The 23,133-nt window shown below is 50.5% G+C and overlaps 1 protein-coding gene across 2 annotated transcripts in view; it reads right to left on the bottom strand.

Moving 5' to 3' along the window:
- MEGF6 (multiple EGF like domains 6) overlaps positions 1–23,133 on the bottom strand; it is a 73,330-nt gene extending 50,197 nt beyond the window's left edge. The window contains exons 1-4 of one of the 2 annotated variants that reach the window (XM_068658811.1): positions 22,374–23,133; positions 21,214–21,348; positions 18,816–18,925; positions 13,043–13,147 (exon numbers count right to left, since the gene is read on the bottom strand). In XM_068658811.1, the coding sequence (XP_068514912.1) occupies positions 13,043–13,147; positions 18,816–18,925; positions 21,214–21,348; positions 22,374–22,459 (436 nt within the window). In that variant the 5' untranslated portion in view covers positions 22,460–23,133. Of the gene's footprint in view, positions 1–7,211; positions 7,317–7,621; positions 7,671–13,042; positions 13,148–18,815; positions 18,926–21,213; positions 21,349–22,373 lie in introns of those variants that run through there. The other variant, XM_068658813.1, reaches the window with a different exon arrangement.

The following is a 23,133-nucleotide window of genomic DNA, read 5'->3' as shown; positions in this document are numbered from 1 at the left end:
CCTTTTACTAGGAAAGGCTTGGAATTAAATACTGATAGCAGCAGGTATTCCTGCTCTTTATGAGAATCCCAAAGTCATTTTAAGGAAATCAGAATTCAGGCACATCTGGTATTTCATTTACAGGGGTCACACTCTCCCACATGAAAGAAAAAAAACATCTTAAACTGATAACAACAACAACAAAAACCAACACTTTTCCATCTGCCTTTGGGCTAAGAGACCATTAACATTCACAGCCTATTGTCAGGAGACTTTACAACATCTTGTGGAAGGCCCTGAAGGAAGCTGAGGAGAGGTCCCAGTTGGCTCTCTCTTGAACAAGGGCTGCCCCTTCCCTGCATAGCAGCAAACACACCACAAAGTCACATTTCCCAGTTCTGAAGCCCACCTACAGACACATTCTTGGGAAGAAGCTCAGGGAACACGACCCTCAATAGAAGGAATGTCTTTGTGCATCATCCTGATGGCCCGTAAGAAGCAAGCGCACGGCCGACCACACAAACCACCTCAGCACGATGGCAGCACCAGGCTGGGCTGCACCTCCCCAGCAGAAAAATGATTTTGAGTCTGTGTTTCAGAAACCATCTGTCCTGCTCGACAGCCCTGTGTGACGCCTGCTGCTGCCTGGGAGAAGCGTTGGTGCTGGGAGGGCGCCGGGGCTGCAGGACTTGTGGTGTGGCTGGAACTGAGCACGCTGCTTAGTGAGAAACGCTGTCAGTGCCTTTTCCCATCATCTTTTCTTTTTTTTTTTTTTTTATAAAAGACTTTTAACTACCTAATTATTTATTTTTGCAGAGGGAAATTTTCCATTTCCTGACCGTTTCAGAGTCCAAGACCTGCCTTTTTCCTCTTCAACACCTACCGCTGCAAGCGAGCATGAGCTGACATCAGAGAACTGTGCTGTAAAAGGCTGCTCAGACCAGTGGAAGACCAGACCCAGGACATGGAGCCTCATGGACAGACCAGATCCCTTCCTTCATGCTCAGTTCTTGCCACTGCTGCAGAAGAAGCAGCTGAGGGAGCCCCTGCTTCAGGAGGACCGGGCTGCTTCTGGCAGGAGGGCATCGAGGGTGGGAAAGGCGAGTTGCAAAACACAAGGACATAACCAGACATGCAGAAAAGAGAAACTGTAAGGATATTTCATGTCATTTCCCGTCTTCCAGAATGTCCTTAGCAGATTCTCATCCTAACCCAACTAACCATCTATAAACTCAGTCTTTTTCCATGGGTTATACCGAGTGCTCAGATGACCTCAGCCTGCCTCTTCCTGATCCACAAGATGTAGAGATGTAAAAAAACATCCATGGCAGACAGCAGCTCCGGGAAATCTGGGAAATCACAGCCTTTCAGGAGAAGATGCCTGATGAGATCCGCTGTGGTCTGCAGGGAGCAGATTATCTTTCACAGCTCTAGCTTCCTGTAGAGCTCGGATAAAGCTGATGCCATGTATGTATTGCCATGGCAATCTACTGCAACCAATTGTGATCTCATGTCACAAAATGACTCCTTGTTTCCTTGTCACCCCTGTTTTTCTGCCATCAAGTTCTGCAGAAAACAGGAAGCTTGACCTTGCCTGCAGAAAATCTCTCCAGAGCATCTCATGCCTTCAGAACCCGAGGCCAGGAGGAGTCCGACACGTTAATAGATAAAACGGCCCCACAGATGACATAACCACCGAGCAGGAAGCTGAACAGTTGGAGGCCAAACTGCATTTCTGACCTCTCTGTAAGAGCAAGCCCATGTTACCAATAGTCATTAGTGTGGAAATGCAGCAGAAATGGCTGGTGGGTCACAGAGCCGCGGTGTCACAGCAGGAGCAGCCTGGCACCCCGGCAGGCACCCCGGCACCCTGCACTTCGTGGGTGAGCCAAAAGCAGTTGGCAAACAAAAGGCTACAGCCAAGAAAACAGGTTACAAACGTGTCTGCTTCAGCCTGACGTGGTGAGGCTGGGCTCTGTACAGCCCCTGGGGAGACTCACCTCAGGCTCGCACAAAATTACAACCAAAACATGTCTTTAAGCAGAGCTAGCATAGCTTGACTGACACCTACAAGTTGCTGCTGCTGTCCTCGGTCACCCTGCTCCTGCCACCTGCGAGGCCAGGGGACACTCGGCAGGCAGGGCAGCTGGGTTTTCCTCCATCAGAAACCAGGGCATAGCCACTTTCATTAAAAAGAAATCAGCAAAATAAAAACCAGAAAGCTGCACAGGCAGGCTCCCAGGGAGCACAGAGGGTGAGCCCCAGCAGACAGGGCTGCTGTTGCTGGTTCTGCTGTGCCCGGGGCTCGCAGCCACGCTGCATCTCTGTGTGCCCGCATCTCTGGAGACACTGGAGTTAGGCAAATAACTGTGCCTGCCCAGGAACACATCGCCTTTTTGCTACAAGGGGAGAGAGGAAAACCCCATCTCATGGAGATTCAAGACAATGTCTGTGACCCCTCCATCCTCCTAATTCCTAAAAGCAGCCGTACGTCATCTGGCTGAGTTTCAGAGCGTGAAAACCCTTCAGTGCTCCCAGGAACATCTGCTTAAAGGAGGAAATAAATAACAGAACAAAAAAACAAAAGATGTCCTGATAATCATCCCTGTCACCAGCTAAAGGCTGAGAAACCCATCTCCCAGGAACAGATTTACTTGTCCCCAAGAAAAAAAGAGAAATGTAGTAGCAAAGGGCTTGCCGGATCCCTCCTTTCCCCGGAATGCGTGTAAATACCTGTCAGATTAGCATGAATTATTTCTTTTAGGTTGTGCAAATGTTCTGGAAGAGGGAACATCTGCAAGAGATAATAGCTATGCAGATCTGTAAGTACTTCCACGCACATAATGAGCGGTGCCGTGCATCTTCCCCACAGCCTCCAGAAAGGGGTGAGATGAAGATTTTCATCAAATATTCTTACTCCACTCAAAACAAACAGGTTTACTTATCTTGATGTCTCAATGATTCTCTATTTCCTTAGCTTCCTGCCCCCTGCAGGACACCCACAGCTCCATAGATGATCTCTTTCTGCCAGTTCCTGTCACTGGTTTCTACTGGAGTCCTCTCTCTCTACTACCTTGCCCCTTTCACTTGCAGCTTAAATCTTTAAAGAGTGGTGGTGTGGGTTTTGCGCACTTTCTCCTGTCTTTGGGCACGTGGTCACCCCAGCCCACACATTTTGGCAAGTTTCCACTTTGTTTTCCTGAATGTCCTCAGAAGACTGAGCGCTGTTCACCCAGGCTCATTTCTTCCAAGGGCTGCCTCGTGCTTTGAGGACCTGCTCCCACCGAGTCAGCAGCAGTCTGCCTCGTCTCTGCGAGAGTAACGTTAGACTCCCAAGCTCTGCCATAAAACCTTACTTTTCCTCTTGGACTATAAATACCTCTCTATAATGGAGAGAATTTTTCTTTGACACTTTATATCATGGATACAATATAAAAATATACTGCTCTTGGCAGGCTTTGCAAGACTTCCCTTTGGGAGCTCAGCAAACGGGCTGGTGTTTGATGATTTTTTTTCCACTCCAAGGCCAAAGCTGCATTTCATGGAAAGACGGAGAGATGACTCCCATGGGAAAAAAACCTATATTCCTGTTCTGGAGGAGCTGAAGAGACTTCCTTCAAAATTTCCAGATCTTTGAAGTGACCTCAGCTCCATGAGATCACGTCTGTGCTTGCCAAGGCTGAGTACGAAGGTGCGAACGCCGGCGGCAGCTCCCTCCTGCTCTCCTGCCAGGCTCTGCGCCGTCTCCAGCCGCACATCCCCTCAGTGCTCTGCAGGCTACATCCAGCCCCATTACATCTCCTGCTCCAGAGCAAAGCCACCAGGAGAGGCAGGTCTGACAGCTAGGTGCCTGATAAGGCAAGGCAATCAGGGAGCTGAACTCCAGGCCCATGCTGGGCTCACACATTTCACAATTCTCTCACAATTGTGAGAGAATCATTCCCTTTACCATAATAATTCCTGATCTGTAACACTGCACCCACAAGTGATATTTTTTCCCCCCTGTAAATACAAGCAAAATATAAATGCCTGTTTTTAACAGTACTGCAAAATGAATGTAGTCAAAAGAATTTCAAGAAAAATGCTGTCTGGGAACAAACTAGGTGCACCTTTAATTTACCAAAGCTCCAGATATCATGAGCTTATACATGTATCATGCCCAAAGTCCCCAGTGAATTCAAACCAGAAATACCCTAAGTGACACCCATTAAGACCTGAGGGTTTTGTTTCCCAACTTCTCAGTTATTAGTTTTGGTCTTTCCCCACGAGGAGGAGGATATAGTCTGATACAGTACTTATAAATCTCTGTCGAGCCCTAACAGTGCAAACATAAGCCCCACAATTTATGCTTAAAAACAAGCAGAAACCAGAACCACTACCTCTCATATAGTGCTTCCCTAAGAACATATGATAGCTATTTCTTAAGATGCTATTACACGCAAACACAAATAATGCACATTTAGCCATAAACGCAACACAAACAGAAGTATCCACTGACAGTTTATCTGCTGAATATCCCTTCTTTGGGTAATTCATTTTTGCTTCTGGGCAAAATGGTCCAAAACCAGTGATTTGACAGATCCTGCGATGAGCTCATCATCATAACTAACTCGTATGGTCTCACAAGGCACTCACGTTAAGCTCCTCCAGCTGCTGGCTTTGTCGGGCAGGACTGCTTAAGAGGCTGACAGAAGATAACATGAACTACAGTGGGGTTTCAAAGTATGACTTATGGCCTTTTCTTTAAAGCCAAAAGATTTAAAGAGAACTGCATTGAGCAGATGCTGATAATGACCTGGCAAAGAACGCTCAGCTGGGCAGCTAGGGCTCAGCAACATATTTTCAGGAGCAACAATGACAAAGGAGAAGGCTCTGCTACCAAAGTAAGAAATGAAAGCTACAGGCACTGGAAGAAGTGGTTTGACACTCCGATGTTTCACTAATTGGGTTTAAACTTACTGATATGAATAAGAAGCTCCAAGAGCCACACTTTGTTTTAAAGGAATCCTAAACCAAGCATCTTCCAAAGCTCTGCTGTGTTGATTGTCAGCTACTCCTTCCAGCAAACACCCATTTTTTGGCTGCAGCAGAGTCAGAAATGATGAAATACAACAAAGACGATTACATTCTCAAGCTAAAAAAGGTTAGAACCAGAATGCTCAGCTCTGACAGGTCAGCAGACCTTGTCTTTCCAGGCACTTTGTGGACTTCTAGTCATATGTGACCCTAATGCAAACTGTACCTCTTTTTTGAGGCTTGCTCACTCAGCTGCTAGCGCACAATGGGCAGTGCACATTTTGTTCTGAAGAACTGGAGAGTCCCTGGGAAAAAATAATCTTCTCCTCGTCTCTTTGTCTCAATATAATTAAGGTCAATACTACAAAGTGGCCGAGGGGGGAAGCACTTTGTAAAGTTCTCAAGAGCTGCAGTAGCATTTATAGTACAAGATTGTCTATGTAAAACTGTTGATTACTGATCTCATTATTTAGATTTCATGACAAAAGCCACTTCTGTTCCCGGATGCATAATAGGTGTCAAGAGTAAAAACCTTGAAAAATACATGGAAAAAGTTACAATAACAAATGGCTTGTTTATGCCATAATTGGTATTAGGCAATTAATGGTGGGATGAAACACCACATTGCTTCTGAAAACAAAAAGCAATACTGTTTAAAGAACGTTTAATGAGCACGTTTTATGTTGTCCTCAGCAAGTTTACTGCCAAGCCACAAAAGACATTTATACACACTTCCCTTTGTCTCTAATGAAAGGGTCATTGCTACTTGTTTCTTACTAAATTTACAAGTTAAAAAAAAAAAAAAAAAAAAGCCAAATGTAATGTTTTAAACTTGAAATTCATTCAGCTTCTTGACGAAGCTGTTGTTTAAATTTAGCAATGTTTTTTAGGCACAGCCCCTCACAGTGCTGTGCAGGCTATGAGAATCACAGGGCAAATCCAACACCTCCATGCAGAAAGATGGGTTCAGGGCCTGCCTGCCACAGAGACCTATTGTACAGCTCCGAGACGCAGATACTCCAAGTTTTTGACATTCCAAAATCTTCACTATTAATGGGGTGAGATCTGAATGACTGGAAAAAAATGAAGGCGGAAATAATGTATTTATTTACTGGGAGCAAGTCTTCAACTGTGCAAGTCAGAGGAGTTTCCCAGACAGCGTTCGAGGGAGATGATGCCTAAATCATTTTAAACTGGCTAAATTACTTGATCTGCTGTCTCCCCAAACCTATTTTCTACATCTGTTTCTCCTACACGTGTCAAACATCACCAGTCTCTGCTGTGACATTAAAAGAGATCTCTCATGTTTTTATCAAAGCCAATACTCTGCAGGAGAAGGGTTCTGCATTTCCAGCTACGAAAGGTTTCAGTACTGCGGAATGGGAAGTGGTGCTACAAACATCCCCAAAGGCTTTCCTTTCCAGAGCCCAGCATCCTCATTTCCTCATCTCCTGCGACGTGACAGCAGGAGCACCACAGAGTGACCTGGACAGCTTCAGCACCTCACAAGCATCGGTCTGAGACAGAACAACCAGAGTGGAAGTTCAACAAAGGACAAAGGTGTTCAGAGTAGTAGAGAAAATGTGGCAAAATAAGTCAGTGGAATTATTTTCTTCCTACTGAACCATTTTTGTAGGTCTGGAAAACTGACCTCACAGAGCATTTCAAAAATTTCTGTCTGGGAAATAAATGTAGGACTTCAAAAGGCTTAGAAAACATAATATTCACAGAACTGAATAAATGTACGATGGAGATGTATCAGACAAAAATACAAAATCTCACACAAGCCTCAGATTCCTTCTGATTAAAATCCTGCATCCAGTATGAATATCCTCATGATGAACTTATCGCTAAATATGCTATGATGCATTCTGTATTCATACTGTCTACATCACTCAGTGTCTTCTTTTTAACCACTTACATTCTTGAAGTTAAAAACATGCATTTTTAAAGAACATATCCTGTTATACTAGAGACAGCAAAGTGAATAGCCATGTCTTATTCTCACATAAGTGCAAAAACATCCCTGGCATTCTTTCACTTAAATCCTTGGAGTTTTCTAGGGATTCATTTTTCAAGTTCAATGTAGAATATAATTTTCCAGGCAAGTTTACCAAAGCAAATCATAACTGAGCTCCTGAACAAACCGAAATCAAAATACATTATTTGACTTTTCCCTGTGTGGCTGGTTTGGGCTACACCAGACCATCACTTACCAGTTAAAGAGAAGCCTTGTATCATCTGAGATACCAGAAGATTGTGAGAATTCAAGCTTCTCATGATGAAAATGTACAGTAGAGGAAGTGGTGGACAATCTGCAGCTGGTGAAAAGAGGTATCCTCTAATTGCATGCATCTGGCATCCATTATCTCAGCATCTGCTGTGCTGAAATCCAATATGTCTCACAAAACACAATGGTATGCCGAGGAAAGGCACAATATCTCCTGGATTCTCTTTAACAGCTTAAGACCCACCCTTCCTCTTTATCCACTGCACACTGCATTGTTAACACAGCAAAAGGAACCCAGCATCCTACTGATCAGCTGCCTTTAGTACAGCAGACAGTATTATTTTGGCCCTTTGATCTCTGACAATCAGATTAGGACCATGAACCAGCACCACTGACCTCCATTATCAGTGATTCGAAACAGCTCCTGCATGCAAGAGCCAAGAACTAGTTAGGATCCCTGGTAATGTCCTATCCACTCCTTAAGCATACCACTTAAATGTCTGAAACAAACAACAACAAAACTATTTCAGTCTTCAAAGCACGGGCTATTCTACTTTATTGTCACTGTTTATTTGTATTAGCATGGGCCATATGGACTGGATTCCCACCTCAAATCAGCAACGCAAGTTTTCAGCTCCTCCTGCTTACAAACCTCCTTGAGGAGCCTGTGATGAAGGCACCTGAAAAGGGCAAACTTCAGGTGAAAAGCATCAGAAATCAGCTCCTTTGTGAAACTACAGATGGCCACTGACCAGATGCAGGCAGAGCTGGAGCAGCTCGGTGATCTGTGTGGGTACAGGCGAGGCAAAAGGCAGCAGCTCTGGGTCTGACTGCATCCCGAGGGCTGCAGGACACTTGGATTTCAGCTCATCTGTCAGAACAGACGGCAAGAACACCACAAGGTTGGCAGATTAGGAGTGTGCTGGAGGGCTGGCCATGCAGGAGGGAGCTGGTCCGGGCTCCTTGGCACCCACAGCAGGGCTGCCTGCAGGGCTTCCAGACCCAGCCGTGGTTTTATTTGCTGGAGTGAGGGGGGCAGAAAGACAGTTAATGTGCACTCACATACACCAAACTAGAAACACCTGTTGGCATGCAAAAACAGTTTTTTGGCTGCCTTATAGAGACCAGGGGTCTAACAGGTGTCCTTGCAGCCAGTGGGAACCTAAAGGGGGTTGCAGAGGCCCCGTGAACACTAAATTATGCAAAGAAAAAACGTCTGCACAACCATACACAGCATGTGTGTCTGCATGAGCAGGTTTAACCACAAGAAACTGAAGTCCCATAAAATTAAGCACGTCTGGGGGGAAATCAACCCAGCGAGGACTGGAAAATCTCAGCGCAGAACAGCCCCGGCAGGTCGGGTGCTCCCCGGGGCACTGCCCGCGTGCCCGGACCCCGGCCCTGTCCTGCCAGCTGGACGCGGCCCCGTGGCCCCAAGAACAAAGGAGCTGCACGGGCACAAGCTCGCAGTGTCCCGGGCTCAGCCTCTGAACTCTGGGTCAGGGACTCGCCGATCTATTTTCAGAGACACCATTTCTCATGTGAGTTTTGTAACAGACTTGGCAGTGACGAGCGATCGTAACAACCCCTCCTTCTGGCCGGTGCCACCCTCGACGTGTTTGAGGGGGCTGCCAATGGAAGATTTTCCTCCTCAGTTATCAGATGACTTAGTCTGGTGAAAGGCTGCACAGAACTGCAAGCTCCAGCTCCAGTTAAAAGGAAAAAAAAAAAAAACTTCAGAGGACAACAGGAATGCACAAAGCATCCAAGCACTTGAATTTGGAGCGAGGGTATACGGCAAGTGTCCTCCCCTCCTCACATAACTCTCATTAATTACACCTCTGGAGCTGCAGTCCTCAGAGCATCTTCCTGAAAAAAAAAGTATTTGCAATGACTGGAATCTCAAAAGATAGATGTTTCTTGAATTATTACTTGAATTACACTGCAACACTGAGACCATACAGAAAAGGAGAGTGAAGATGGAAATGCAGCAAATGAAGCAAAATTAAAACCCATGGCTGCAGTGGAGATAAGGAGCTCCAGAATCTGGTTAAGAGATGTTATCGACTATTGCAGAGCCTTTAAAGGAGGCCTCAGAGAAGGCAACACATAATGAATAAAAAAATGCTTTTTCCAACCTTTCCAAAACCAGAAATTGAAAGCATAACACACTGAAGATTTACGACAGACCATGTTGCATATTTAAGCATAAGATAATTCTAAAAATTCCAGGAGGGTTTACAGCAATGCTTTTCTTTCCTGTTTCTCTCTTTCCCACTTTCTCAGACTGAATACTGACTTGGTCCTGCACCTTTTTAACATAGTAATAAAGATCTACATGAAAATTTCAAACCGTTGCGGTGCCAATGGAATGATTCCTCCTTCCTTTATTTGCCAAAAATCTCAGCAGAGCGCCACAGCTCATCTAAAGGACTCAAGCCGTGCATTTTCTTTCACCCAATATAAACGATAACGAAATCCTTCAGTCTCAAGTTCAAAGCATAGGCCTGACCCAACCCAGGGAAAGCTTGAACAGAACAAAGCAAGCCAGATCCTGAACTCACGACAGCCTTTAGGACATCAGTCTCTTCCACCAGCCGTTCCCCTTCAGCCACCACCAGGTTCCTTCACACAAACCTCTCGGTGACGCTTTTGCTGCATCACTCGTGGGCAGAGCCACACAGCTTTAAACGTGTCAGCGTACACCCAAAGGGCTTTTCGCTGCACTCTAGTTAACCTCTAGAAATTCCAGCCATATAAACTGTGAACTTATTCTGAGTCCCGTGCATCTGCACAAGGTTTGGCAGCGCTGCGGGAAGCGTCCCGCGGGCACGAGGGCAGCACCAGGAGCCCCCTGTGCAGGCACCAGCCTGGCCCACAGCTGCAGCACACTTTCCTTTTTCTTCAAAACTCACTCCACAGATGTGATTTTTTATTTTAATTTTTATAAATAAACCCCTGCGCAACCTTGGCTTGCTTCCTCTTGCTGACTTTTTCAAAGAGCCCGGCGCTACCTGCGTGCCAGCTGCTACATACCTCGCCTTTGGCCGATGGACAAGCAGATAGCGCAGGATGAGCGGAGCTTTGCACAAGCTGCCCTTGTTCCGAGGCCTTTCTGAGCCAGCCAGAGAAGTGATCCCAGCCAGGCACCACTACACAGCGGGGCTGCAGGCTCGAGAAAGCTCCCCTGGGCTCAGGCACTTCTCCCCTCCCAGCAGCAAGGCAGACCTGCGAACCAGCAGGGTGCTTGCTAAGAAAAGTATCTCGGCTTCGTGGCTGCTGGAGAAGGGCTCTGCCTCGTTTAGCCTGGCTGTTATTAACAGGGGAATCCGTCCAATAAATTGTCGGCCAAGGAACAATTGCCGCTATTTAACCTCACAAACGGATTTTAAATTGGCCTTGCGAACTGTGAAAGTATGAAACACCAAACACAGGCTCCTGCTGCTGTTCCAAACGTGGCGCTGGGAGCTGCTCGGGCTGGGGAAGTCACGCGAGCTGGAGCACGAGTCGGTGAGCACACACCGAGGTGAGGGACTGCAGAGAAGGAGTGCCCAGGCAGTCCCACGTCCCGCAGCTCGGGGCACGAGGGAGGACAGCACCTCGGCCCCTGGTCGGGCTGGCCCCGTGCTCCCTGCCAGGGTAAACAGCGGGTGGCCGCGGCCCCAGGCTGGCCAGCAAAAACATCCTATGATAAGGGCCTGTTCGGGACGGGGAACGTCCTGCTTTTCAAGCAAACATTTCTGTATTTCTTTCCAGAAAAGAAGCGATACCGTTAGGATCTGACACAGATTTCTGGGAGACGAATGACAAGAGCGTCGTGCACCCAGGGCTGACTCGTGCTGCGTTCATCGAGCAGCCCCCAAAGCCTCCGGACCACATCCAGACTCACCCCAGTCAAATGCTAACCAGCTCTGTTTGGGGGAAGCATTTCTCAAGAAGATAATATGTACCAAGAAGATAATCCCACCTGTGCCTGGCACCGCAGGACTGCCGATGTGAGCTCCAGAGCACCGGGGTGGCCCCATCCCGTTCCCAGCCCTACTGCCAAGCAGCCCTGCAGAAACCCACGGCAGAGCCAGAGCATCCCGAGCATGCCGGCCCCACAACCTGCTGTTGTCCTCCCTGTCTGCCTCAAAAAGCTTTGGAGGACAGTAAAACCTAATCCCCAGCCTTCCAAATCCGACCCAAAGCTCTGACTTCAGGCTCCTCCTCCAAGGGGGCAATGTTTGTAAACCCACAGACGAACTTTCTTCCTCTCCTGAAAAAATCGCTCATTTCCCTTTTAGAGAAAACATTTGGGGGTCTCAGAAATGTGCTCCTTATTTTCAAAGCTGCAACCAATTATAATTGTGGGAATTGCTGAACATTTCCAAATGCCAAATATTTTTTTTTACCTCTCAGGTTCTGTACGGGAAGACATCTGATGTTTATTTCATTAATTTGCATGACAGAAGCTAAGACAAAAAAATGCAGGGACAATTTAGGGACTGTTTGCTTCCCGGAAAACCCTGCAATGTCTCTTCTGAGCCTAAGCAGGACGGGACCACGTACATCTCTGAGAAGTAGCTGTGCTCCAACCCTCCGTGGGTCAAAGGAAGAGAGAGAAGCCGTGCTTTACGTCGTGGCTTTAAACTGAAGATAGGAGAGTGTCACCGGCTGGATAAATAATTTGGGCTTGCACTGCTATTTTGTCTGCGGTTTGACTGTTTTAGAAACAAAGCAAGAAAAGCAAAACAAACAGGAAATTACTTTTTAGACTAAGCAGTCTCCTTTTCATCTCAGCTGAACTCATCGAAGGGGAACCACTGCCACCAACACCGCCCCAGGCAGCGAGGGCACGGAGCACGAGCACCAAGGGACAGCAGCCCCAGGGGCAAGACCAGCGTGCAGGGGCTCAAGATGACTTTTTTGGGGGGGTTCATCACAGAATTAGGGGCTGGTGCCACCACTGGGCATGGCAGGGGCAGATAACCATCGCACACAAACCCACACCTGGCACCTCGGGGTCTGCAGCAAACACACAGCTTGAGCTCAGGTAACGACACCGAGCAGGGGCTGGAGGCAACCCAAAGCCAACAGCATCGAGGAGGTTTTGGCCAGCCTATGGCTGGCAGCTGATTGAGAGAATCCTCTTTCTCTATGGGATTTGTCTAAATGATCCTTGCGGGCCTTTTAAGCCCCTCTGAGTTGATGCTGCCCCAAGGTGGGGGCTTTGGGCAGGGACCCCCCAGCCCTCCTCAGCAGAAGTCCAGCTCCTGCGGCACGCAGACCCGTCCCACTTAATGGTCGCTTGCCATGCGGATGCTCTGCTGCCAAATCAAAACATCTCTGAATTACCAAACGTAAGAAACCCAATGGACTGCAAGAGAGAATTTGTGTACTGTGCAAACGTTAATTAAATAAATCTTAGCAGCCCCCAGCTAGACCTAGCTGAGGATGTAACCGTGCAGTTGGTCAGAGCGCAGTTATTTCCCCTCCTGCTGTGGCAGCCCATTGCTGGGCTCACTCGGGCTGTTTCTGTTTGACCTGAGGTGGATCGGTTTCCTCCTGGCCCCCAGCACAGCCCCTGCGGAGGGCAGCACGGAGCGATGGGGCTGTGCTTCACAGCCAGGCCTGATAAGCGTTTCCTTCCCAACCATCCAAACTCCCCAAACATTTCTAACAGTGGCCAAAGAAAGTAGAGGGAAGATTATCGGAGTTGGGCAGATAAAACAATGGCCAGTAAGGATTAAAAAAAAAATACTGGGGTATCCCTCATTCTTTATCTCCTCCACTTCTGACCCAAAATCAAAGGAAGAACTCGAAAAGCCGACTCACCGAACTGGCAGCGAGGGCCCTGGAAGCCAGCGGGGCAGAGGCAGAGCTGCGAGGAGCCCTCGACGCAATTCCCTCCGTTGAAACAAACCCCAGCACTGCAGGCAGCTGCAAGGAGGGAGAGAGAGAATAACTCTGGAGATCAGGAGCAGAAGTGCACCTATGCTAATAAATGCCCGCACACTGAGTTCCCAAAGCCCCGCAGCAAACCTGAATAATTACAAAAATCCATTGAACATTTCTGAGGGGCATCTGTCCTAAAACCTAGGTGCCATAGGAAGGGAAACAGCTCCCACCTCGGGGCCAGCGCTGGCTGGGTTTCAGCTGAGCATGGAATTAAACTAATCCCTGCCTCCTTACCTCGCTGGGGCTTTCTGCAGACAAGTGACGCCTTCAAAGCACAACAAAGCTGTCGGATGGGAAGCACAATAAAAACACTGCTTGGTTGAGTGGCTGGAGGCAGGGCGCTCGTCTCCTTCCCCAGTCCCTGCTGCCAGCCGTGCCACTCGCTAAAACAACTGGCTTACAATTTTATTTTATTTTAAGCTACTCTCACAAACCGGTCCTGTGGTGGGCTGGATAAAAGACCACTTGCATCAGAATGGACATTGCCCCGTATCTTGTGGTGGGCAGGCAGTGATACAGCTAATTAACCTTCTCTTCAGGGTTCAGATTATTTCTGCCCCCGAGAGCCAGAGATGAACCATGCAATTAACTCGCTCGCTCCCCAGCGCATGCTTTGTCCTGCCTGCACAGCGATGCGCGCCCACGGCTGCTCTCCAGCAGCCAACGGACCTCACTTCTACTCCTAAAACAACGCAATGCCAGCCAGCAAGTGGGTAAAATCATCAGGAAAATGGCTCACGAGGAATCATACCCAACCTCGTACCAGCAATGATAACTTGCTTTGAAACTGGAGGCATCCTTAAGGAAAAAAAAAAAGCACCAGCAGCCGCGTTCCTTTCCTGCCGAGCCGGCCGTCCAGGCGTGGTGTCACCTTTTGAGTGGACCAGAGAATGAAACGGAGCTAAACTGCAAGGAAGCCCGAGCAGCCACATTTCTCTGTTCTCACCCAGTGAAGTGTGAAATGAACACAGAGAGAGAGAATGCTCAATTAGGCTTTTGAAATCCACCTTTTCAAACATCCCAATAAAGCCACAAACAGGAGCAAGTTTTCCCAACGAAACACACTTCTTAAAGCTCATGAAATGCAGCAAACATTTTATATTTCCCACTAGAAAGCGCTCATCTCAGAAGTGCTTTTAGCAAACGATGCCGTGTTTGCCGTGCTTCGTGGCAGTGTGAGGACGCAGCACAACGCCTTCCTTTTCAAGTCCACTTAAAGGTTGGACAAGGCAATTTTCTCTGTTCACAGACCTTCTGTGCTGCTGGCCAGCTTCTCTTTTTTTTTTTTTTTTTTTTCTCCTACTCCTTTCCTCCTTCCCTTTCCACCACAGGGTGCCCGTGTGCTGTGCTGGCACTGGGGAGCCCTGGCAGGGACGCGGCGCTGCTGCCAGCCCTGTCACGGTCACCTGCTTTGAGGCCCTCGTGTCCCGCAGACCCAGAGCCCGTAATTATTTCAAGTAGCTGGAGTTACAGCAGACAGACCTGGCAACCCTCAGCCTGCTGGCTCAGAAACACAAATTTACTAGAAAGAGCACAGCGCACACGGCCCAGACGGAGCTGGAGGGAGCTGGGTGCAGCCTTTTGTGGCTCGGTGCTGATGGCCCAGCTCCAGCCCTGCACGGTGTCCTTCCGGAGATGCAAAGGGTGAAGAACATCTTCCAGGCTTTCTCTATATAAGAAAAAATTGCAGGACATCTCCCACAGAGTGCAGAGTCCCGCTCCTGGCTGCTTTTATCCCATGTCTGCAGCTCCTCGCACAAAATTCATGTGCGAGGTGAAACCTTTGCAGGGCTCAGCCCTTGGGCAGGACGCTGGGATGTATTTACACAGCTCACACCACAATGCAATCAGCCACAGCCTTCCCTGCATGGAAAGCTAATAACCACATTACCAAATTTCCCACTATTCTCATTGCCCCATATATCAAATACGGGCGCTGCTTTTTCCTACAGAAACACAATTGATTTCCTAATTCCCCCCCTGTGCTAAATCTCAACATTGTCTCGTGCAACACTTTCCATCTGGCTTGCACTGATTACGGTTTTGTCAACGTTTCGGTGAATATTACGTCCTATAATTTCGCACTCTTGCTACACAGACACACCCCTACCATAACGATGTGTGCTCTGTCACTTCTTTTACTTGCTCAAAGCCCAGAGAGCAGACGGCATTCTCAGGAGATGCCCTGGGGACATGCAACCTCTCTATGGAGCCATCAGATGAGCAGCCCCAAGAGCTCGGGGTTCTTCATTTCCAACACGCCAAAGCAAAAATTATGAAAAGGTACCTGGCGGAGAGACCTCCTGATAAAACTCGTTGGATCTGGCTGGCTTCCTCACATCGTATCCTACATTTACGGCAGAGGAATCAGCAATTACACTGGCTTCTCTCCTTACTTCCCACGCGCTGCTCAGCTTTCTGTACCTGCCTCCTTCCGAGTCCCCTTCCCGCTGACACCTGAGCTCCCCGGGCTCTGCGCCTTGGGTGCATTACAGCTAACACACTTAAGCCTCAGTCTTGGCTTTTTTAAGAACCTGATGAGTTTTCAAATCCCCCCTCCTCCAAAACAAAGATTATTTACTAATACAAAGGCACCATTGAAGTCTACGCACTCACCCACCCAAACTAATGAGACAGTGATGAAATGTTGCTTCAGAAGGCCAGTTATCTCCTGATCTGATGCTTGAGCCACTTTTCAGAGCCGTGCACCCCAGGTACCGAGGTGACCCCGTACCAGACAGGCTGCCCGGCTGCTGCAGGTCGCTGCAAGCTGGGAAACCACCTCCAGCCCCTGCCCAGCTGCACCGTGCCTGCTGTCACACACAGTTCCCGGGGTGTTTCCTCCTACACAGCAAGGCAGAGAGGGCTCGTGGCACTTCCCACATCCAGCTGTGCTCCAAAACCTCCTGAGGCACTGCAGCTTTTCGGTTTTGCTCACTCTCCACATCTGCAAGAAGCACAATCCAAAGTTTTCTTTCCTTATTTCTTGCCTCAATGCTACTAGAAATAATGCAGTGATCAAAATGTACAGCAAGGTTCCTTCGTTTTCCCTGACTCCTTCACCTAAATCACCAAAAAATGAGACTTCAGGCAGTGGATCCCAGCCCGGCTCCACGGTGCCCATTTGCTGGCGATGCTCAGCCCATCGAGGCTGCCTTGCGAGGCTCACAGCACGACAGGGACAGGACAAATTCACTGGAATGGTTCCACCTCACAGCATCCGACCGCTGCAATTGAATTGCCTGCAGCGATCCCCCCCTCCGTGCTGCTGGAGCACCACCAGTGGTCTCTGGAGGTGTGCAGGAAGAGCCACAAATCCCGCTGACATGGTTTGGCACAACCTTGCCGCCCTGCGCTGCAGCAGGGGGCAGGCGGGCCCGTGGCTGCTGCTCACAGCGCCGAAAATCCGCTAATGCGAATAACACCCTGGCCGTGTTTCCCTGCCTCAGCACTTCACCGATTTTCCTGACTCATTTCCTCGGCCAGCCCTTCCTACGCTCCCTGTGGGCCCAGAGGGAGATGTCCCTGTGCTCGCACCAGCAGGAAAAGCCATCACGCCCCCGCCAGCGCTGAGCCCCTCGGACGGGAGATCTGCTGGCACAGAAACCAGGTCCCCGGGATGGGCTGTGGATCACGGCAGCAGATCCCAGCCCCAGGAGCTGGGCAGGACCTGGGGCACAACCACAGATTCCCGATCTGGCTTGGCTGGGACCATTTGTCCCAGTCCAGCCCTCGTGCATGGGGCTCTCTGGAAGTGCACAACTCGGGATGTGATGCAGGGCGATGCTGCGGGAGCTTCCCACCCTGGGCGATCCCTGGAGGAGCCCCTGGCTGTGCAGAGGGGCACAGAGACGAGCTCCCCACGGCACATATTGCACCTGAGGTGTGTGAGTGCCCCTGCTGTATTCCTGGGAACTTGGGCTCGCCTGTCACACCAGCAGTATGAAACGGGTACGGAGAGTCCCAGCATTTCGTCCCCACGTGTGCTGGAGCTCCCCTGGCTCCCGTTCACAGGAGCCTGCTCCAAGCAGCTTTGCTCCCCTGTCACCTCTTCCTTCCTGCTGGGATCCCTCGCGTCCCCTGCAGGAAAACCTCCAGGCAGCCACGGTTCGGAGTTCACCTGAGGTTGTTAATGCTCACTGATGGCTCGCTGGACACTGCAGCGCTTCCTGTGGCACAGCGGGGTTGGGTTCTTCAGCAGGAAGAACGAAGATTGGCTTGCTAGACACCTTTTTTTTTTTTTTTTTTTAGCTTTTCTTCAAGCATCAAAGTGCAAGGAAGGTGCAGGCAGCCTGCCTGCAGAACAAAGGGCAGCCAGCACAGGAGCCATTTTCCTCTATTGTAGGTCAACTGCAATCAAAACCACTTCTACAATGGGGCTGGAAACTGCTGGCTTTCATCCCCCTGATGGCAAGGCAGGTTGGATCCCAAGAGCTTTGTTGGTTTCCCTGCCTATTACTTGAAACCAGAGCTGCTCATCCATGGTGCGGGCTGGAGAGCACCTCCAGAGCCTGACCTCGACACGGGAACGCATGAGATTCTGCCTTGACAGCGACGTCTGCCTACACGTACACCTAGACAAACCTTTGTCTGATTCAGAAGATTTTATTTGGCTTTCACCTTCTCCAAAGCAAAGTTTGAGGTTCAATATTGCCCAGCTGGAGGCAGCTGCAGGAGGAGGCGGGAGCAGCGCAGCCCCCCTCGCACACACCAAGCCCCAGTGGGAGGCAGGGATCCGGCCCCAAGGATAATGCTGCCTCTGTCCTGAATGATAGCAACGCAGAATCGTCACTTATATGAAGATTTGCATATCCATAGCCTGACTCATGCCAATCTGAACACACACGGCAGCTTCCCCACACAGCTGGGAGGTAAAAGCTTCTGCGCCTGCTCTGCAGCGAATTACACCAGAGCTCACAAGCCAACACAGAACCCCAAACGCTCAGGTTCTGTGTCTTTGCCTCAAATCTTACCCATGCCATCATTTCACCCACGCTGGCAGCTCGCTTCCTGCTCCGTGGCTGATGCTGAGGCACCTTGTGCTGGTCCCCCCGGCCTGAACGCTCACCTTTAGGCTAAAGCAGCGGGCAGATGGAAGGGAAGAAGCGCAGGGACCTCCAACCTCTAGCAGGGGGCTTTCAAGATCCGTCAGTCTTAACAGCAGCAGAACTGGGACCCGGCACACAAGCCTCTCAAAATGCTGAGCGAGAGCAACCGGGGGGCAGAGGAGCCCTCGCCACGCCGTCACACAGGCAGCAATTACGGGGCTGGGTAATGAAAAGTCCACTCAGGACTTGGATCATCGCTTTCCAGAGCTTCTGCCAACAGCACCACTTAAATCACCACTTTGGGCTTTAAATGTTTAATAGCGTTTGGCAGCCGGATAAATGAACGCGCCTCTGACAACCCTTCCAGGCTGCAAGGGGGAAATTCTGCAGAAACGGAAAGCAAACACGGGGCTGGCTGGGGAGCCAGAGGAAAATCTGACACACAACTCAAATAAATAAAAAGTTAAAAAACACAGACAAACAACAACACAAAGTTCCTTTTAAAGGCATTGTTGCAGCATTTCCTGGAGGCACGGGACTTGAAATGAGCATCCTCAGCCAAAAGGACAGTGCTGGCGGCACCCGGAGCCGCGGGTACTTACGGTGCAGGCAGCCGGCATCGCCTGCGAGCTGGGACCACCCCGGGCAGCACCTGTACGCCGTCCGGTACCGCACCTCGTACACCTGCCTGTAGCCCGTGTAGTACACGGTCCTGAAACAGAGCAAACACGGCCCGGACAGCGTTAATTCCTGCAGAACCAGGGGTGCAGGCAACAGGGGTCGTAGCTCTGGCTGGGGCAGGAGAGCAGGGATTGATCTGGAACATAAATAAATAAAAGCGACACTTTTCTTCCCCCTCCCGGAATTCTGCTGTTGTGTGTATGCGAAAACTGAAACAGAGATAAAACTTTTGAAGCTGAATTTTAAAAAGCTTCCTTGGCAGAACATGAAAACTGCTCCACCAAAGCAAACCAGACAAACAACAACAAGTATTTGGCACAGCAGATGTGCTGTACATGTCCACCCAAAATATTTATCCTAACTCGTTCTCCTTGTTTGGTTTTGTCTGAATGTTGCTACAAACAAAGCGAAACAAGGGTGAACCACGGATTCCCGCGAAGGAAACCTTCAGCTCCCCGTCTGTGCCAACCAGCATATGGAAGCACAGCTGAGGAAAACGACAGCAGATACCAATTTTTGTACAAGCTGTCGACAAATTACGAAGGCAATGCTCATGTTCCAGAAGCAAAGAGAAAGAATAATATCGACCACAGCATGCTTCTATCCTCAACAATTCCCTTGTTTCCTATTTAAATCAGGAGGAAGTGGGTAAAGGAACATGTTCCTCAGCTCTGCTATGCTACCTATGAGGACACTTTAAGGTAGATTTAGGTCAAGAGGGCTGAAAGAAAAAAATATTCTCCACTTTTCTTCCAGGAGAAAAATATGATAAACCACAGGCTCTCTAAAACCAGTCCCTGTCAGAAATAAGGAATACGAGAAACAAAGGCAAATGCCCTGGTGGTGACATGAAGTCTTTTTTGTTCTGTCTCTTGTGGGACAGGGAGCTGGGTTATCTGGTGTGCAGGATGGGAATTTTCTCACCCTTTCAGGTCTAAGGGACCCGGTGAGGCCGCAGAGCTCAGGACGAGCCCTGGGCTGCTTTGTGCCCCCGGCAGCACCCGAACAACCTCCAGGCCTGGGTGAGCGCCACTTGGCACGGCCACCCCCGGGGGTTCTCAAGGAACTGCAAATATTTTGACAACCCCGACTGCCTGCGGGTATCTGGATGCTGTGGGCTGGAAAGAAGCGCAGAGCAGATAAAGTATCGTCGACGTTTCTGTTTTCCTCTGTGTTTTCAGGAGTCCCTGGCACAGACAGAGTTGAATGAGCCAGAACTAATGGAACCCAGGCTTAAAAGCTCCTGCTGTGTCCTGCTGCTGGGAAATCCACTTCCAGCCCCCAGGGACAGCGCCGTCACCCCCCGGTTTGGTTACTGGGGGCTAAGCAAAGTCACTGCCTGCTGTCAGCTCGCTGGGGAAGGCTGCACAACCGGCAGCAGAAGCATCGCTTTGCCAGGAGCCCCCAAAAGCACGGCCCAGGAGCTCCCCAGAGCTGAGGGACAGGGGGCAAAATCTCTCCTGGGGCAGCTTGGCTGCAATCCCTTTTATTCTCCTTGCTTTTAAAACTCCACGGCCAATCCTCGCTCTGCCTTGCAGCACCTCCAGGCTTCACCTCCCTGCTTCTGGCAGGGACCAAGTTTTAGCACGGGGCTGCTCTGGTATTTAGAATGAAGCACAATACAGGGTTTTTTCCTTTCAGCTCCTTGATTTACAGTGTCAAAAATGCACATTAAAGGACTAAAGGGACGGCTGGGACTGAAGAGCTCCCGGCCTTTGAAGTGGCAGCAGCTGAGGCACCTATCATTTCAAAGTCCTCTCTTAAACACAGCCAAAAGCCGGACTCTGTTCGCTCCCTTCCTCCTGCTGCACAGATATCATCACCGAGGTAATTACCAGCAATTACAGGTTAGGAAGAATTCCTGAATTCGAGACTTAAAAGCTGTCTCTAGTCCAAGACGCTTCTTTGAAATCATTCCTGTGACATTGTGAAGGCCTGTAGCTGCTTCGCGAGGCCAGGAAAGCAGGTGGAGGGCAGGGGGAGGTGGGGGACACGGCCATTTGGCTGCCGTGGAGGGACGGAAAGGCGATGGGTCACACTGCTGCACATCTCCTCCCCCTGCAGCCCCTCCTTGCCTCCCAGCTCAGAAACGAAACCCCAATTACCTGAACAACCGCAGCAATTTGCTGCTCAGCTTTCGGCTGCGGGGGCTGAAGCACGGCTTTGTGGAGCCCGGCAGCGGCTGCCCAACGGGCTCCTCTCCGGCACAGATAAACGCAGCCACACCACCCTCCCACAGCACCAGCACGAGCTCCTCGGTGGTATTACAACCGAGCAGCACGACGCTATGGCACGAGGACGCGATGGCACAGCACCTACCTGCGCTCGTAGCCCGTGCACCAGCTCCGTCCCGCGCAGTCCTGCCTCCACACCCTGACCGTGCGGGCTTGCGCCCGGGCGCAGGGCTCCCGGCGCCCCACCAGCGCCAGCTCCGGCTCCGCGCAGACGTGTGGCCTGGCACAGAGAGACTGGAGTTCACAGCTGGCATCTCACTGCCCCGGGACACTCGGTGACACTGCTGCAGCCAGCCTGGAAATGCCCCTGGGACCCCGGCACGTTCCCCTTGGCTGTCCCCTCCCTTTGCTGGTACCTACACGCCTCGCCCCTGAGCCCTCTGCGTCTCCAAAACCATGGCAGCAGCGATGCTTGGTGCAATTTGTCCCAGTGAAGGAGGGTTTTGTGTCCCCAAAGAGCAGGTCTGTGTGCCACAGGCATCGTCAGCGGTGCCCATGGGAAGGGGCAGCACTTCCAGCTGCTGGCATTTTCTTTTCTCTGATGCTTTGGCACACAGCTTGTCTCCAGTGCCTCGTCCAAGAATCCTAAAAGTGCTTGTCAAAGCAGAGGCACAAAATCCCTTACATGGGGGGAAAAAGCAACCATGCCAAAGCTGCTGGAAAGGACCCTGCTCCCCCTTTCCTAAACCCAAATGTCCAAAACCTTGGGGGGAGCAGCTTGCCATGACAGCACCATGCAACGCTGGGCTCGTTTACCAAAGGAATGAGAGCAACCCCTGCATCCAGAGATCATCTGCTGGCAGGGGACCAAGCTCGCGAGGAAGTTTTCCAAAGAAGCTAAATGATTAACACCCAACTGGAACTGTAAAATTCAATTAAAAAGAAAGGACTACGTGCTCCTGGAGTAACGGGGAAAGGGGGGGAAAGAAGCACCGAGGAGACACAAAGTGCAATAAAACAGCAGCTCTGTGAGGAAAGGTCAAACTATTTGCACAATAATCGCCTCTTGTGCTCACACAATAGCAACACTTCAGTCAAAGACAGCGAATTACCTTCTACAAGCAGGGACTGTGCAGACTTTTAAGTTTCTTTTAACTTGAAATACATTTGGTACTGGATAAAGAACCACGAAACGACCCTCCCCAAACCCTCCCTGCACCTCCCTTCCCCCTTGATTTTAAAATCTTGCATTTAGCCTCCACTTGGCAGTCCCCTGCCCTGCAAATCCCCTCGGGATCTACTCACATGTAGGGTTGGAGTTTGGTCCCAGAAGCAAGCGAGGATATTCGCAGCGCGAGGATGAGGGACAGGGCGAGCGCAGGAGGCTCCATGGCTCCGGCTCCTCTCTGCTCCCCAGGTGCCACCAGTGGGAGCTCGGAGACCTCGTGGGCACCTGGAGCACACGGGCAGGTCCTCGTTCCTCGACGGGCGATGCTCTCTGGCACGCAGGGATCCCTGCTGGGCTCCGCCGGGCGGATTTATCACTCCTGGAGGCTTCCTCCCGTCGGGCCGGGCTCAGCACAGTTCCCCCGTCCGTGGGACGTGGTCAGGACGCAGCTCGCTGCTGGGCTGCTGCCAGAACCAAACCTGGCTCCTCGCACCCGTCTGCTAGCGGCAAGGAGCGTGGGGCTGGCTGCTCCTTCTGGCCTCTGCTTCCCGGCAAGGTGCAAAGCCCCGGGGGCTCGCTGGGGCCGGGTCCCATCCAGCAGCGAAGCCCCATGGGGGTTTTGCTGCTCTGTGCTCCCGTGCCACTTGGCCAGGCAGCCTGCACCCAGCACCCAGCAGGGGATGGATGAAGCGGGGAGCTCCCCGGGGTGTCCCCCAGGCACCAAACCCCGAGGGCTGCCCCAGCAGCAGGCGGTGAGCTCGCTCAGCCCACCTGCGGGGCCGCGGCCATCCTGCCTTCCCTCCTCGCTGCCCCGGAGACGGAGCCAGCAGCCCCCCGGCGTTTCCACCGAGCAGCCAAACTTCCCTCCTGCTTTCCCAGGTCCAGCTCCTCTGGCTC

Source organism: Anas acuta, chromosome 22, assembly GCF_963932015.1.
Source record: "Anas acuta chromosome 22, bAnaAcu1.1, whole genome shotgun sequence".
NCBI classification, from domain to species: Eukaryota; Metazoa; Chordata; class Aves; order Anseriformes; family Anatidae; genus Anas; species Anas acuta.
This window is presented reverse-complemented; position numbering and strand designations above follow the sequence as displayed.